The following is a 12774-nucleotide window of genomic DNA, read 5'->3' on the forward strand; positions in this document are numbered from 1 at the left end:
AAATATGAAAATGAAGGAGCACTTAAAAGGATTTAAGTTGTAATTTACTAACAAGCTGTAAACTGAAGATTAGACTATCGCAGAACCATTAATAAAGAATTCCTCTAGTATATACTTACTAACAAATTGCTTTTCCAGTCAGCTAAAAAAAAAAAAAAAAAAAAATCTGCAACCGCCACATTTTCTATTAAAAGGATCGAAATGAAACTCAAGTGGGCAACAGTCTTGAAAATACTTTATTGAACTGAATGAATAGCTGTAATGTGCAGTATGTGTTTGGAAAAAAAAAGAAAAAACTATAGCTTGAAGAGACGTGGTGGATTCATTTTTCTCATTTTTTTTCCTCAGAAATCCTCAACAAACTATAAAAAAAATACCCCCTGCTAAACGGCTACAATAACTAAGCGGCGTTTTCCTCTTAACCCTTGTAGCACCATAAGCCTTTCATATATGGATTGGACAAAACATTCAAGTGCTAGAATGAGCAAAAATACGGAAGGGAAAAAGTGAGGGAGGGGAAGAGCGCCAACACTCTTACTGTGTTACTGTGGTTTTACATACACTATTTTTTTCATTGTACACAATGTGATGCTGCAAACAACTGACTAATTCAAAATTAAAATGAGGGACAGGGATGGAGAGGAGCAAAAATGTATACACGATCAAGTGAGAGTATATCTGTAAAGTCATCAGAAAGCTGTGCGTACTCTTCTTTTTTTTATTGTCTTTATATTCTAACTTTACATTGCAAAACAAACGGGGGGGGCGGGGGGGGGGGCGGTCGGACATCTGCTACCCACCGTGTCAGGCCCTTTATGAAAGTCTATGCACAAAGAGAACACTGTACATATTTTTACAAATAGGATTAATAGTATAGGCATGTAGGTGGCATGATTTTTTTAATCAAAGGCTGCCAAAAGGGAAAAAAAAATCATAATGTAACAATAAATAAAAAAGTGCTAACATTAGCATTAGGAATTACGTATAGTATACTGACAAATCTGGGTGAAAGTGAGGGATCCTCAAGCTCTCCTTTTGCGGACAAGTCTCTGCAAACTATTAAGCAAGTACATAAATAAGAGAATTCAGAAAAACAATTTAGAATGTGAAAAAAGGCTTCTTTAAAAGTAAAAGACAGCATAATCTGGGCTAACTTATTTTTAAACAGCATTTAAATGAATCAAATCTACACCTGGATAAAACAAGGTTAACAGTTTTAAGCTTTGCTTTTGTATTTTTTTTAATAAACAACCACATAAAAAAGAAAATAAGCAAACAAAAACTTTTAAACACAGAACAGGATTGATTTGAGGAATCACAAAACATTGTGCAATTTCGAACAGTGGGGTTAACTGTAAATGCCATTTTATAGAAATTGTTAAGACTACAACAATTTAGAAGGATTTTTTTTTTGCATTTATTCCTTTTTGATATCCTTTACTTTCCATAAAGTCCTTTCAGACCCGACAAAATATTTGGTTTACATAAGCCAATGAAATTTCTTAAAGAAATGGAACAAATATGAGGCAGTAAGTAACATATTTTTTCTATAGTACAAGTGCCTTAAAAAAAAAAAAAAAAAAAGTTTTTCTATAATTTGAAAGTGCGCAATATTTTGCCTGATGGGACACAAACATTTTTAGTTAATGCCACTGAAGAACTTGCATAAAATAAGGGGGAAAAAAAATATCACACATTATTCAAAAGATCCAAAGCCACAAACGCACTAGGTTTTGGGTAACGTTGCATGTCGTCAGGTGCTGTAACCTTTTGAATAATGTTTAGGAAAGCTTTGGGATTTATGGCTTAATACATAGTCTTAAAATTTAAGCCAGTTTTATTTTTTGTTTTTCTTTGTTTTCTTAATGACAATGTCACTAAAACCTCATGCACGCTGCAAAAAACCTCATGCAGTAGTTATGGTAAACCATCCAAGCAGTTTTATTAATTAATATTCATAAATACACACAGCAGCTTCATTAGAGATTTTTCCATATACTTTTGTTTTCCTTTTTTTTCAATGAATGTGGGAGATTAGGAGAGCTTTATTTTTTTTGTTTACGGCAAGGTACAGGAAGCAGACAGCTGCCTCTGTTACTGCTACCTATGTATATCTGCTAGAAGTAAAAATTACTTAAGTGATTTTGTCATATATATTTGCCTCTGTCTCTTCTCAATTTTTTTTTTTTGAATGTACACAATGTAACAAGAGTGACAGACCGGAAATTACAATCACCAAAACAAACCCAAAGATAGTTGTTTGTCCACTTTCATTGGCAGTTACAGCACAGAGGACATTGTCTGCAAAGGGGGATGTCATCAAAGAGGAGGTGGCGGAGGCTCATTTCCTTTATTGCTCTCTTTCAGATTTAAGTTTTCTAAAGCAACATCTAAAGGCATTATATCTACACAACCCATTGCCCCAAAATCAGCTATTTCCCCCCGCTCGTCCTCATCTGAGGAGGAGCTTTCTTCCTGCATCAATGTAGAAAGCAGCAGCTCTTGGACGAATAGGCTACGATCAGCCCTTTCACTTTCTAATGACTGTCGCTCAGCTTCTGTCATCTTAGGGTCGTTCAACCTAAAAAGTGGGTTAAATCACAAGGATTCAGTCAAATAAGAGGTGAAAAAAAAACTCACAATTTCTGATTGCATATCGGCAACGTGAAGAATATAGGCCAGTTCACATTATTATTTTCACTTTTCTTTTAACCCCTTGAGTGGCAGGTTTCCTACCACCCTGTCGTGGCCACCAGGGCAGGTTTTTTAAAATGGTCTAATCATTGAATTTCAACTAGTTTTGCAGTTGCGTCTCAAGAGCCATAACTTTTTCATTTTTCCATTGACATGGCCATATGAGGGCTTGTTTTTTGCGGGACAAGTTGTGATTTTTTAAACAGGGGGGAGGAAAAAAAGAAATAGGGAAAAAAGAAAAAAAGGGGCCATGTCATTAAGGGGTTAAATAATGTATTAACTTCCTTCTCTGGGTCATTACGACGCATGGATACCACGTGTGATTGTATTTTTGATTTTTTACAAAGTAAAGGGAGACAAGTGTTTTTTTAATTTTTTTTTATTATTTTTTTTTTTTTTAAATTTTTTGTCCCTTTAGGGGACTTTCACAGGGACCCATCAGGACCCCTGATCACATTCCGGGGGTCCGATGGTGACAGCCCTTTACATGCTGCAGTGACAGCCCTTTACATGCTGCAGTCACATAGACTGCAGCATGTAAAGGGTTAACACAGCAGAGATCGGAGGTTTTCTCTGATCTCTGCTGTAAGAGCTAGTACCTAGCTGTCCTCTGACAGCTAACAACCAGCTCTCCCTGCCACAGAGACCATCGGCTTGCTTCTGACAAGCCGATGGTCTCTATGGCAACTTGTAAACAAAGCAGGACATTGCCGACATGTCGGCAATATCTTCTGCTGGTTTTTCCAAGCCCTTGCACTGCTCTGTGTGGGTCTGTGCAGGCAGAGCACAATGTCACAGCTTGTGGCATTGTGCTCTGCAGCTCCCATAGTGATACATAGCGTGGAAATCTTCTGGGCTATGTTGCTATGAGCAGCGGAGCTCGTCCCCGGAAATTTTTCGGGCGTGCCACTCAAGGGGTTAAGCCCCCCTGGGGAACAACAACATGCGATGCTTTGATCGCTCCTGCAGTATGATGTAATTCTATAGCATTACGTCCTACTGCGATTTGACAGGCAGTCTATCAAGCCACCCCACGATGGCTTCATAAGGCCCCTAGCTGCCATGATACCCGCACAGCTACCATGATCTCACAGCGGGGGGTGGGGGGGTACGGGACATCGTTCAGGGCATTTAAAGGGTTGATAGCGGCGATCGCCCGTGCAGCCGATTGCAGATATTGCCCACGGGTGTCAGCTGTGATAAACAGCTGACGCCTGCGCTGTATGAAGAGAGGTCACCCCACGACCTCTCTTGATACATACCCTGACGCTCCAGGACGTAAATGTAGGTCCTGGAGTGGGTAGGAGTTGAACTGAAAACCCACCGATTCGAATAAGCACGGTGTAAACCTTCATTTTCCTTGAGATGGCGCTGCAGGGAATTTAAACACTTAGACCGAGCTCACACAAACTGGTTAGATTACCCATGACGCCAGGAGTAGCGGCACGAGACGGAGGCACGAGCGAGCGGGGAGCTGAAGGGGACAGCGGAGCAGCTCGGCAGCCGAAGCAGGTGCGGGGGCAGCGGCAGCCGAAGCAGGTGCGGGGGCAGCGGCAGCCGAAGCAGGTGCGGGGGCAGCGGCAGCCGAAGCAGGTGCGGGGGCAGCGGCAGCCGAAGCAGGTGCGGGGGCAGCGGCAGCCGAAGCAGGTGCGGGGGCAGCGGCAGCCGAAGCAGGTGCGGGGGCAGCGGCAGCCGAAGCAGGTGCGGGGGCAGGAGTGACCAGTGGGACCGGAGCGCAGCAGCTGGCGCCAAGCGGTCACCAGGAGTTCAGCGGAGCAGCTGAGACAGGAGGGCAGAGTGAGCGGCCGCCGGGACAGCGGGTGACGTCACCAGGAGGAGCGGAGGAGCTGAGTATCTACCTCTGTGTGTGTTTGTGAGTTGTGTGTCTTCTGTGTATCAGGTTAGTTGTGTGTTCTGTGTGTGTGTGTGTCTGGGGGTCTAAGTGTTTGTGAGGGGGGGGGGGGGGGAATTTTTTTTGACTACTTGCGCATAAGTGTCAGCGGGTAAGAGGTTGCGGGAGAGGGGCCGCGGCAGCGGGAGAGGGGCCGCGGCAGCGGGAGAGGGGCCGCGGCAGCGGGAGAGGGGCCGCGGCAGCGGGAGAGGGGTCGCGGCAGCGGGAGAGGGGTCGCGGCAGCGGGTCAGCGGTTGCGGCAGCGGGTCAGCGGTCGCGGGTCAGCGGTCGCGGCAGCGGGTCAGCGGTCGCGGCAGCGGTCGCGGCAGCGGGTCAGCGGTCGCGGCAGCGGGTCAGCGGAGTGTGAGCAAGTCTATCTTCACTACTTCCACAAGTAAATTGTAGATCCCCATTAGGATGAGCTCCATGCCTGGCAATGTCATCCAGTGTGCTACTTGTGCAATGTATGCGGTCCTTGATCAGCCGATCGAGGGTGCATACTGTTGCGCAAGATGCATGCACGTTGCAAATTTAGAAGCCCAAATTCTGGATCTAAATGGGCAACTGGCAACACTGAGAGCCATTGACATCATGGAAAGGAGTTTGGTGCTCACTGAGCAGGCACTCGCTGGGGTAGAGGCGGGGGCGGATGGTAGTACGGAAGTGCAGGGGGAGCAGGCAGTCAGCTGGGTGACAGAAAGAAGGAGGGATAGAGGGAAGAGAACCAGGGAGGCTAGTCCTGAACTGGCACAACCCAACAAGTTTGCACGATTGGCAGATGAGGGGGATGCCATTACAGAGCCAGCACCGCTGCAGCACGACACGCCCTCTGAACGCCAGGGGGATGACTGCTCCAGTGAGACGGGGACGGGGAGCGCAGGGCAGGCTAGACAGGTTCTAGTGGTGGGGGACTCAATTATTAGGGGGACAGAGAGGGCAATCTGCCATAAAGACCGGGATCGTCGAACGGTGTGTTGTCTTCCTGGCGCTCGAGTTCGACACATCGCGGATCGGATTGACAGATTACTGGGAGGGGCTGGTGAGGATCCAGCGGTCATGGTGCACGTTGGCACCAATGAACAAATTAGAGGTCAATGGAGGGCCCTCAAAAATGATTTCAGGGACTTAGGGTCCAAGCTCAGGGCGCGGACCTCCAGGGTAGTTTTCTCGGAAATACTACCTGTACCTAAAGCCACACTAGAAAGGCAGCAGGATCTTAGGGAGGTAAACAAGTGGCTCCGGAGTTGGTGCAAGAAGGAGGGATTTGGGTTCCTGGAGAACTGGGCTGACTTTGCGGTCGGCTACAGGCTCTACCGTAGGGACGGGCTGCATCTAAATGGGGAGGGTGCAGCTGTGCTGGGGGAAAAGATGGCTAGAAGGCTGGAGGAGTGTTTAAACTAGGGACTGGGGGGGAGGGTAAAATGAGAAATAGTGGGGTAGCCAGTGTAATTAGCTATCTGGGTCCAAGCAAAGGGAATGGGGGACGAGCAGGGGGTGGGGTTAGTACAGTTAGAACTGATAGATCAGCCAATAGTACGAATAGCAACAAAACAAATTTAAAAAACAAAAAAAATGAAATAAATTGTATGATCACGAATGCACGAAGTCAGATCGGTAAAGTGGGTGAGCTTGAAGCAAGAATGACTGATGAAAGTTATGATATGGTCGGAATTACTGAAACATGGCTTGATGATAAGTGCGATTGGGCGGTGAATTTGCAGGGGTACAATCTCTTCAGAAGAGACCGAAGGAACCAGAAAGGGGGAGGGGTATGTCTGTACGTCAAATCGAACTTGAAGCCGAGGCTACGGGAGGATATAGGGGTAGGAGACGAACAGGTGGAATCTCTGTGGGTAGAAATACAGGGAGGAAAAAATAACAAAATCCTGATGGGGGTCTTCTATCGACCACCAAAAGCAACAGAAGAAACTGAAGACTTACTACTAAGGCAGATAGAAGAGGTGTCAAAACGAAACAAAGTAATTATCATGGGGGACTTTAATTACCCAGATATAACATGGGAGAACGAAACCTGCAAATCTCACAGGGGTGATAAGTTCTTGAGAGTAATTAAAGACAATTACCTGAACCAACTTGTGCAGGAACCAACAAGAGGGAGAGCCATTCTGGACCTAGTGCTAACTAACAAACCGGAACGTATAAAGGGGGTGCAGGTTGAGGGGCACTTGGGGAACAGCGACCACAATATAATCAACTTCCAGCTGTCAATCAATAGGAAGCCTTATCAGGGAGTGACAAAGAAACTAAACTTTAGTAAAGCAAAATTTGATGAGCTTAGAACTACTATCGGTAACATTAATTGGGACAACATCCTCAAAAATATCAGTACGGAGGAAAAATGGGAAAAGTTCAAAAGGATCCTAATCGCCTCATGTGAGCAGTTTATTCCCTTTAAAAATAAAAGAAACTCAACTAAAAGGAAACCAATGTGGCTCGACAAGACGGTACGAGGGGCAATAAACGAAAAGAAGAAAGCGTTCAAACTACTAAAGCAACAAGGCAGCGAAAAAGCGCTAAAATCATACAGGGAAAAAAACAAAATATGCAAAGATACGATCAAAACTGCCAAGGAGGAAGCAGAAAGACGGATTGCAAAAGAGAGCAGAAACAACCCGAAGCTATTTTTCAACTACATAAACAGCAAAAGGATTTGCAGGGAGAGCGCTGGCCCTTTAAAAAACAATGCAGGAGAAATCATTGATGATGACGAAGGGAAAGCAAATCTACTAAACAGTTTCTTCTCAAGTGTGTTCACCAAAGAAAATGAAATGCCATACGAGATGCAGGGGAATAAAACGAACCCCTCACAAAATATCTCATACCTAACGCAGGAGGAGGTGCGGAAGCGTCTAAAGAAAACTAAAATTGATAAATCACCGGGCCCAGATGGATTACACCCAAGGATACTAAAGGAACTAAGTGACGAGATAGCTAGGCCGCTATACCTAATATTTCTAGACACTATCAAGACCGGAGTAGTACCATTGGACTGGCGCATTGCCAACGTGGTCCCAATTTACAAAAAAGGGAGCAAAAGTGAGCCTGGTAACTACAGGCCAGTAAGTCTCACTTCAGTAACAGGAAAAATTTTCGAGGGGATTCTGAGAGACGCAATCGATGAGTACCTCAAGGAGATTAAGGGAATAACTCCTCACCAACATGGATTCATGAAGGGTCGCTCATGTCAGACAAATCTGATCAGTTTCTACGATGAAGTAAGCTCTAAGCTGGACCAGGGAGAATCTATTGATCTTGTATATCTGGACTTCTCTAAAGCCTTTGACACCGTGCCACATAATAGGCTAATATACAAAATGAGGCAGCTCGGACTGGGCGAAAACGTGTGTAAGTGGGTAAAAAATTGGCTCAACGATAGAAAGCAGAGGGTGGTAATAAATGGTTCGTACTCTGATTGGACCACAGTCGCTAGCGGGGTGCCACAGGGTTCAGTATTAGGCCCCACTCTGTTCAACATATTTATCAATGACCTGATAGAGGGGCTGCACAGCAAAATATCAATATTTGCAGATGACACAAAATTATACAATATAATTAATGCAACGGAGGACAATGTGCGGCTACAAACGGACCTGGATAAGCTGGGGGCTTGGGCAGAAAAATGGCAAATGAAGTTCAATGTTGAAAAATGTAAGACTATGCACATGGGCAGGAGAAATGGATGTCACCAATATTCACTTAATGGGGTACCACTAGGGAAAAGTGATATGGAAAAGGATCTGGGGGTACTAGTGGATAATAGACTAAACTGGAGTAACCAATGCAAGTCAGCCGCTGCAAAGGCAAATAAAGTCTTGGGGTGCATCAAAAGAGGTATAGGGGCGAAGGACGAGAACATTATCCTTCCATTATATAAGGCACTTGTCAGACCTCACATGGAATACTGCGTACAATTCTGGACACCGGTGCTCAGGAAAGATGTCACAGTGCTTGAGGGGGTTCAAAGAAGAGCGACTAAACTAATACATGGAATGACGGGACTGGAATACCCAGAGAGGCTGTCCAAATTGGGACTATTTACTCTAGAAAAAAGAAGGTTAAGAGGCGACCAAATAACCATGTATAAGTACATGAGGGGACAACACATGGATCTCTCCCGCGATCTGTTTACACCCAGGACCACGACGGTAACAAGAGGACATCCGCTACGATTAGAGGAAAGTAGGTTTCATCACCAACACAGAAAGGGGTTCTTTACTGTAAGAGCAGTTAGACTGTGGAACTCTCTACCGGAGGAAGTGGTGATGGCAAAATCCATAGAGAAGTTTAAAAGGGGACTTGATGTCTTTCTGGAGAAGGATATTACAGGATATAAATTTTAGTTTAAGTGTCAATCCTGGTATATAGGCAGGTAGGAACTATTAGGGGTTGATCCAGGGAACAGTCTGATTGCCATTAGGGAGTCGGGAAGGAATTTTTTCCCCAAAAGGGCCAATTGACTTCTGGCCTTGGGTTTTTTTGCCTTCCTCTGGATCAACACAGTAGGATAGACAGGCTGGACTAGATGGACAATGTCTTCATTCGGCCTTACATACTATGTTACTATGCGGGAGGCCCGCAGTTGATTCCGGCTGTGAGCCCAGTCGGTCACCCTGCATACCTGATTTAGGTGTATTGTGGATGACCGCGGCGGCTCACCATCGGTCATGTGCAATACAGTTTTGTTTTTCTTCAAGGTTTGTATTTCCAGCGCAAGTACCCGCAACCCATACGCAATGTTAATTGCAAAAGGGCTGTGGATTGGACAGCCTCCATTGACTTCAGTGGAGGTAGTCTGCATGGAGTCTGTGGCAAAATAGAGCATGCTGTAAATTTTTCTTCTGCTTGTGGAATAAACACATTTATATTGTTGTAGGGACTCACAAGACGCGAGGAGCCTTGACGATCGGCTTGCAAGCTCAGGTTTTTGGCCAAAATCCACCTTGCATTTATTACGTATTATTCACATGCAGTGCAGCTTTTAAATGCCGAGGAAGCCCAGGGTGGCAGTACCAATGTGATTCACTTTTTGAAGTGCAAAGCAGCCCGCCGAACTATTATGGTGTCATTAATAGGATGTTAGTCTGCATGGTGGACTACATGTATCAGAAGGTTTGGCCCTTTGTATCTATTCTGTGCAGGAGTATACACCAAGCAGCCACCCACTCTATATTAAGAGGTTGTGTGAGTGGCTGTCTCATCCATGTCAGCAAAGGTGTAATTGGCTTCCTCATTTGGCAGTTTAGCAGCCTGCATGTTCAGGGGATGCAGCTATCTGCCCTCTTGTATCAGTAAGCATCTGGCTGTTTTCAGTGATTGATTTTATATTTTCCCTTCTGTGATACGCTTGTGGAATACGCAATTCATATCCATCAGTATGAAGGAAAAAGCAAAAGTACATGCCTTTCAATGCCTGCATTTTGCCACTGATACTCAGTGTGGACAGGGATTGTGGATTCCGCAATTAGAATTTGTCCATGTGAGAACCCTTTTAGGCAAGGACTAGGGGGCATGCAGCCAAAAATCGCAGTATGTCTCTGCGGCATAGCAAACTAACGTAAGTGAATGCCATCACATTCTGATGATCGCGAGAAATCTACTAAGAGGGGTGGCATTAACTTCCAAGTTGCATCCACTCCCATTAGTTTGAAATGTCGCTCATTTATCACAGACAAAGTCGCTGTGTAGCTCTGGTCTTTTTGATAGGCTTCCACATAGATAAGTCATAGTGGTGGATCCTAGTAGTGGGACACTGAGTACCTAATTAAATAGACCCTTCTAACAAGTAGAAATTGATCAAAGTTGAGAGTTTCTTAAAGATAAGTTAACAAAAATGAAACCCGTGATCCTGCTTGCGAGGTATAGTTAATGATTAGCTTAAGGCTGGGTGCATTTCTTGTTGGATTGTTTTATACGCACACTAAAAAAAAATAAAAAAAAAAAATAGGTAAGTTACTTTCAATGACTGAAACAGGTATTGCGTAACTGTGCAGGAAAGGTGGTCTTCAACTTGAAAGATTTTGGTTTTTCCTTGTGTGTGCCATATTACCCAATTGGACATGTGATGGAATGACAATGGACATATGGAAAGAGTGCAAAGCTAAAATAAAATCATTTACAATGGCATTAAAGAGAGAATGTGTCACCAAGACAGAACCGTTTTTAAATATGGTCGCGTGGCACAATAGATATGCTCTCTATAAAGAAGCCATACCTTGTAAGAAGAAACTGTGAATTCTGTATTGTTTGCTGATTGTTTTCCGTGTTTGATGTGTTGGTTGCTGCTGTGGATTGGGTGATGGTGGTGGTGACACTACTTGCATTGTTGCGCCGGGTGGCGTTGCGTGCGGTTTCTAGTTGTTGCCGTGCTGCCTGCGCCTGCTGCCTTTCTAGCTGTAACTGCATCTGAAGCTGTTGCAACTGAGAGGCCGAAGGACCCGAGGAGTTTAACTGACCACCCGTTGAGCGCCTCACCCCTGATAACTGGGATAATAGCTCTGCAGAGAAAGGAAATAAAACAGGAACATGTAATCTTATCATGTTTAATACAAATATATAGAAGAAGATTTCACAGTTTCTAACAACTTAGCAAAATGTAGAATCTGAATACCGAGCTTACAATTGCTTACCATAGTGAGAAAACTAAACTAGTCATGTTACAGATACAACAGAATTGTATAGGCCAGTGATGAAGCAGCGCATTATAGACTCAAACCTTTTACAGGCCGATTCTTTTTTTTTTTTTTTCCTCCTTTTTCTTTTAACAAAAGTGGTAAAAAAAATTGGACCAATAAAAAAGAAAAAAAAAATTTCAAAACGTAAAGATCCCATTTGGGAACATTGGCATATAAAAGGTACAAAGTGAACGTCCACTCTCTAACACACTTTGGATTTTTAAAATCTAGATACCAAGAATAAAATAACCAAAAATTCATCAACACTGAGAGGGGTGGCTAACATGCTTTCATTAGACGAACCCTTAAAACTCAGAAACCTGCAATCAGATATTGATTGTTAAACCACTCGAATTCTGTTTTTTGTTCCAAATATCTTCCCTGGATTGGGGCAACAGGTAACAGCATTCTTTAGGCTATTTTCACACGGGTGAGCGCGATATCGGTCCGTGAATCACAGCCCAATATCACGTTCGCCAACATAAACTTTCCCCATGGATGTGAGGCGTTTTTATATCGAAAACATCACTTCGGTGAAGAAGCGATTGCTTTCAATGAAGAGACGTCGCATCACACTTGTGTGCACCTAGCATGCGGTGCGATGCTGCCGCCAGCCCCATTGAAAACAATGGGCAATGTCAGGGCACGCCCCAAGATAGGGCATGCTGTGATTGGTTTCCTGAATCGGGGTGGGAATAAAGATTGCGGATGTGCATGACCCCATTCAAAAGAATGGTGTTCATAGTCGTGCATCTCAATGCACACATCTTGCGCGATTTTCTGGAGCGTGTGAAAACAGCCTTATAATGAAGGTGTTCGATCAACTGTCGAAAGAATAGTGTCAAAATTGTTGGCTTTGGACAATTATCCAAATTCCATGGGAAGTTTTAGTAGAAAAATGTCAAACTGAAAAAAATAAAAATAAATAAAAAAGTAGGTTATTGCATCACTCAATCCCTGCTCAAGGAGAAATGGCTAGCGCTGCAAAATAAGTTGGCGCTATACAAATAAAGATTATTATATTAATAGGAGGGTCCTATTCAGTTAATTTTCTTAATTAACCCCTTAACGACCAGCCCATAGTGTTTTTACGTCCTCCCAAAGTGGGCTTTATTCTCTGAGGACGTAAAAACGTGTCCTGCAGAGAATAAAGCCCCTTGGGCTATGGACGTGACAGCTCCATGCTGTCGGTGTCCGCAGGTCGCCGACAGCATGGAGCTGTCATACCGGGCTGTATGGACACCCCCTCCCCCCCCCCCGCCCCCGGCAATTGCGCCGATCGCAAAAAAGTAAATAAAAGTTGAAAAAAAGTTACATATTCAGCTGTCCTGATGGATTGGATCCATCGGGGCAGCTGAAATTACTCACCGAGGTCCGCCGCACTGCTCCCCACTCTCCTGATGCTCCGGGCCCCGTAGCCGTCCTCGTAGCCTCCGACCCCCCACTGGCTTCTGCGATGTGCCGCGCATGTACAGAAGCCCGGCAAATTCAAAATCT

The 12774-nt window shown here is 44.4% G+C and overlaps 1 protein-coding gene across 1 annotated transcript in view; it reads right to left on the reverse strand.

The window, feature by feature from the left end:
• Positions 1-218: 218 nt before the first annotated feature.
• Positions 219-12774, reverse strand: part of KCMF1 (potassium channel modulatory factor 1) — a 68839-nt gene continuing 56283 nt past the window's right edge. Inside the window, exons 6-7 of the mRNA XM_066574118.1 lie at positions 10818-11100; positions 219-2581 (exon numbers count right to left, since the gene is read on the reverse strand). Of these exons, the coding sequence (XP_066430215.1) occupies positions 2320-2581; positions 10818-11100 (545 nt within the window). The 3' untranslated portion in view covers positions 219-2319. The remainder of the gene's footprint in view (positions 2582-10817; positions 11101-12774) is intronic.

This window comes from Eleutherodactylus coqui, chromosome 7, assembly GCF_035609145.1.
Source record: "Eleutherodactylus coqui strain aEleCoq1 chromosome 7, aEleCoq1.hap1, whole genome shotgun sequence".
Taxonomy (NCBI): domain Eukaryota; kingdom Metazoa; phylum Chordata; class Amphibia; order Anura; family Eleutherodactylidae; genus Eleutherodactylus; species Eleutherodactylus coqui.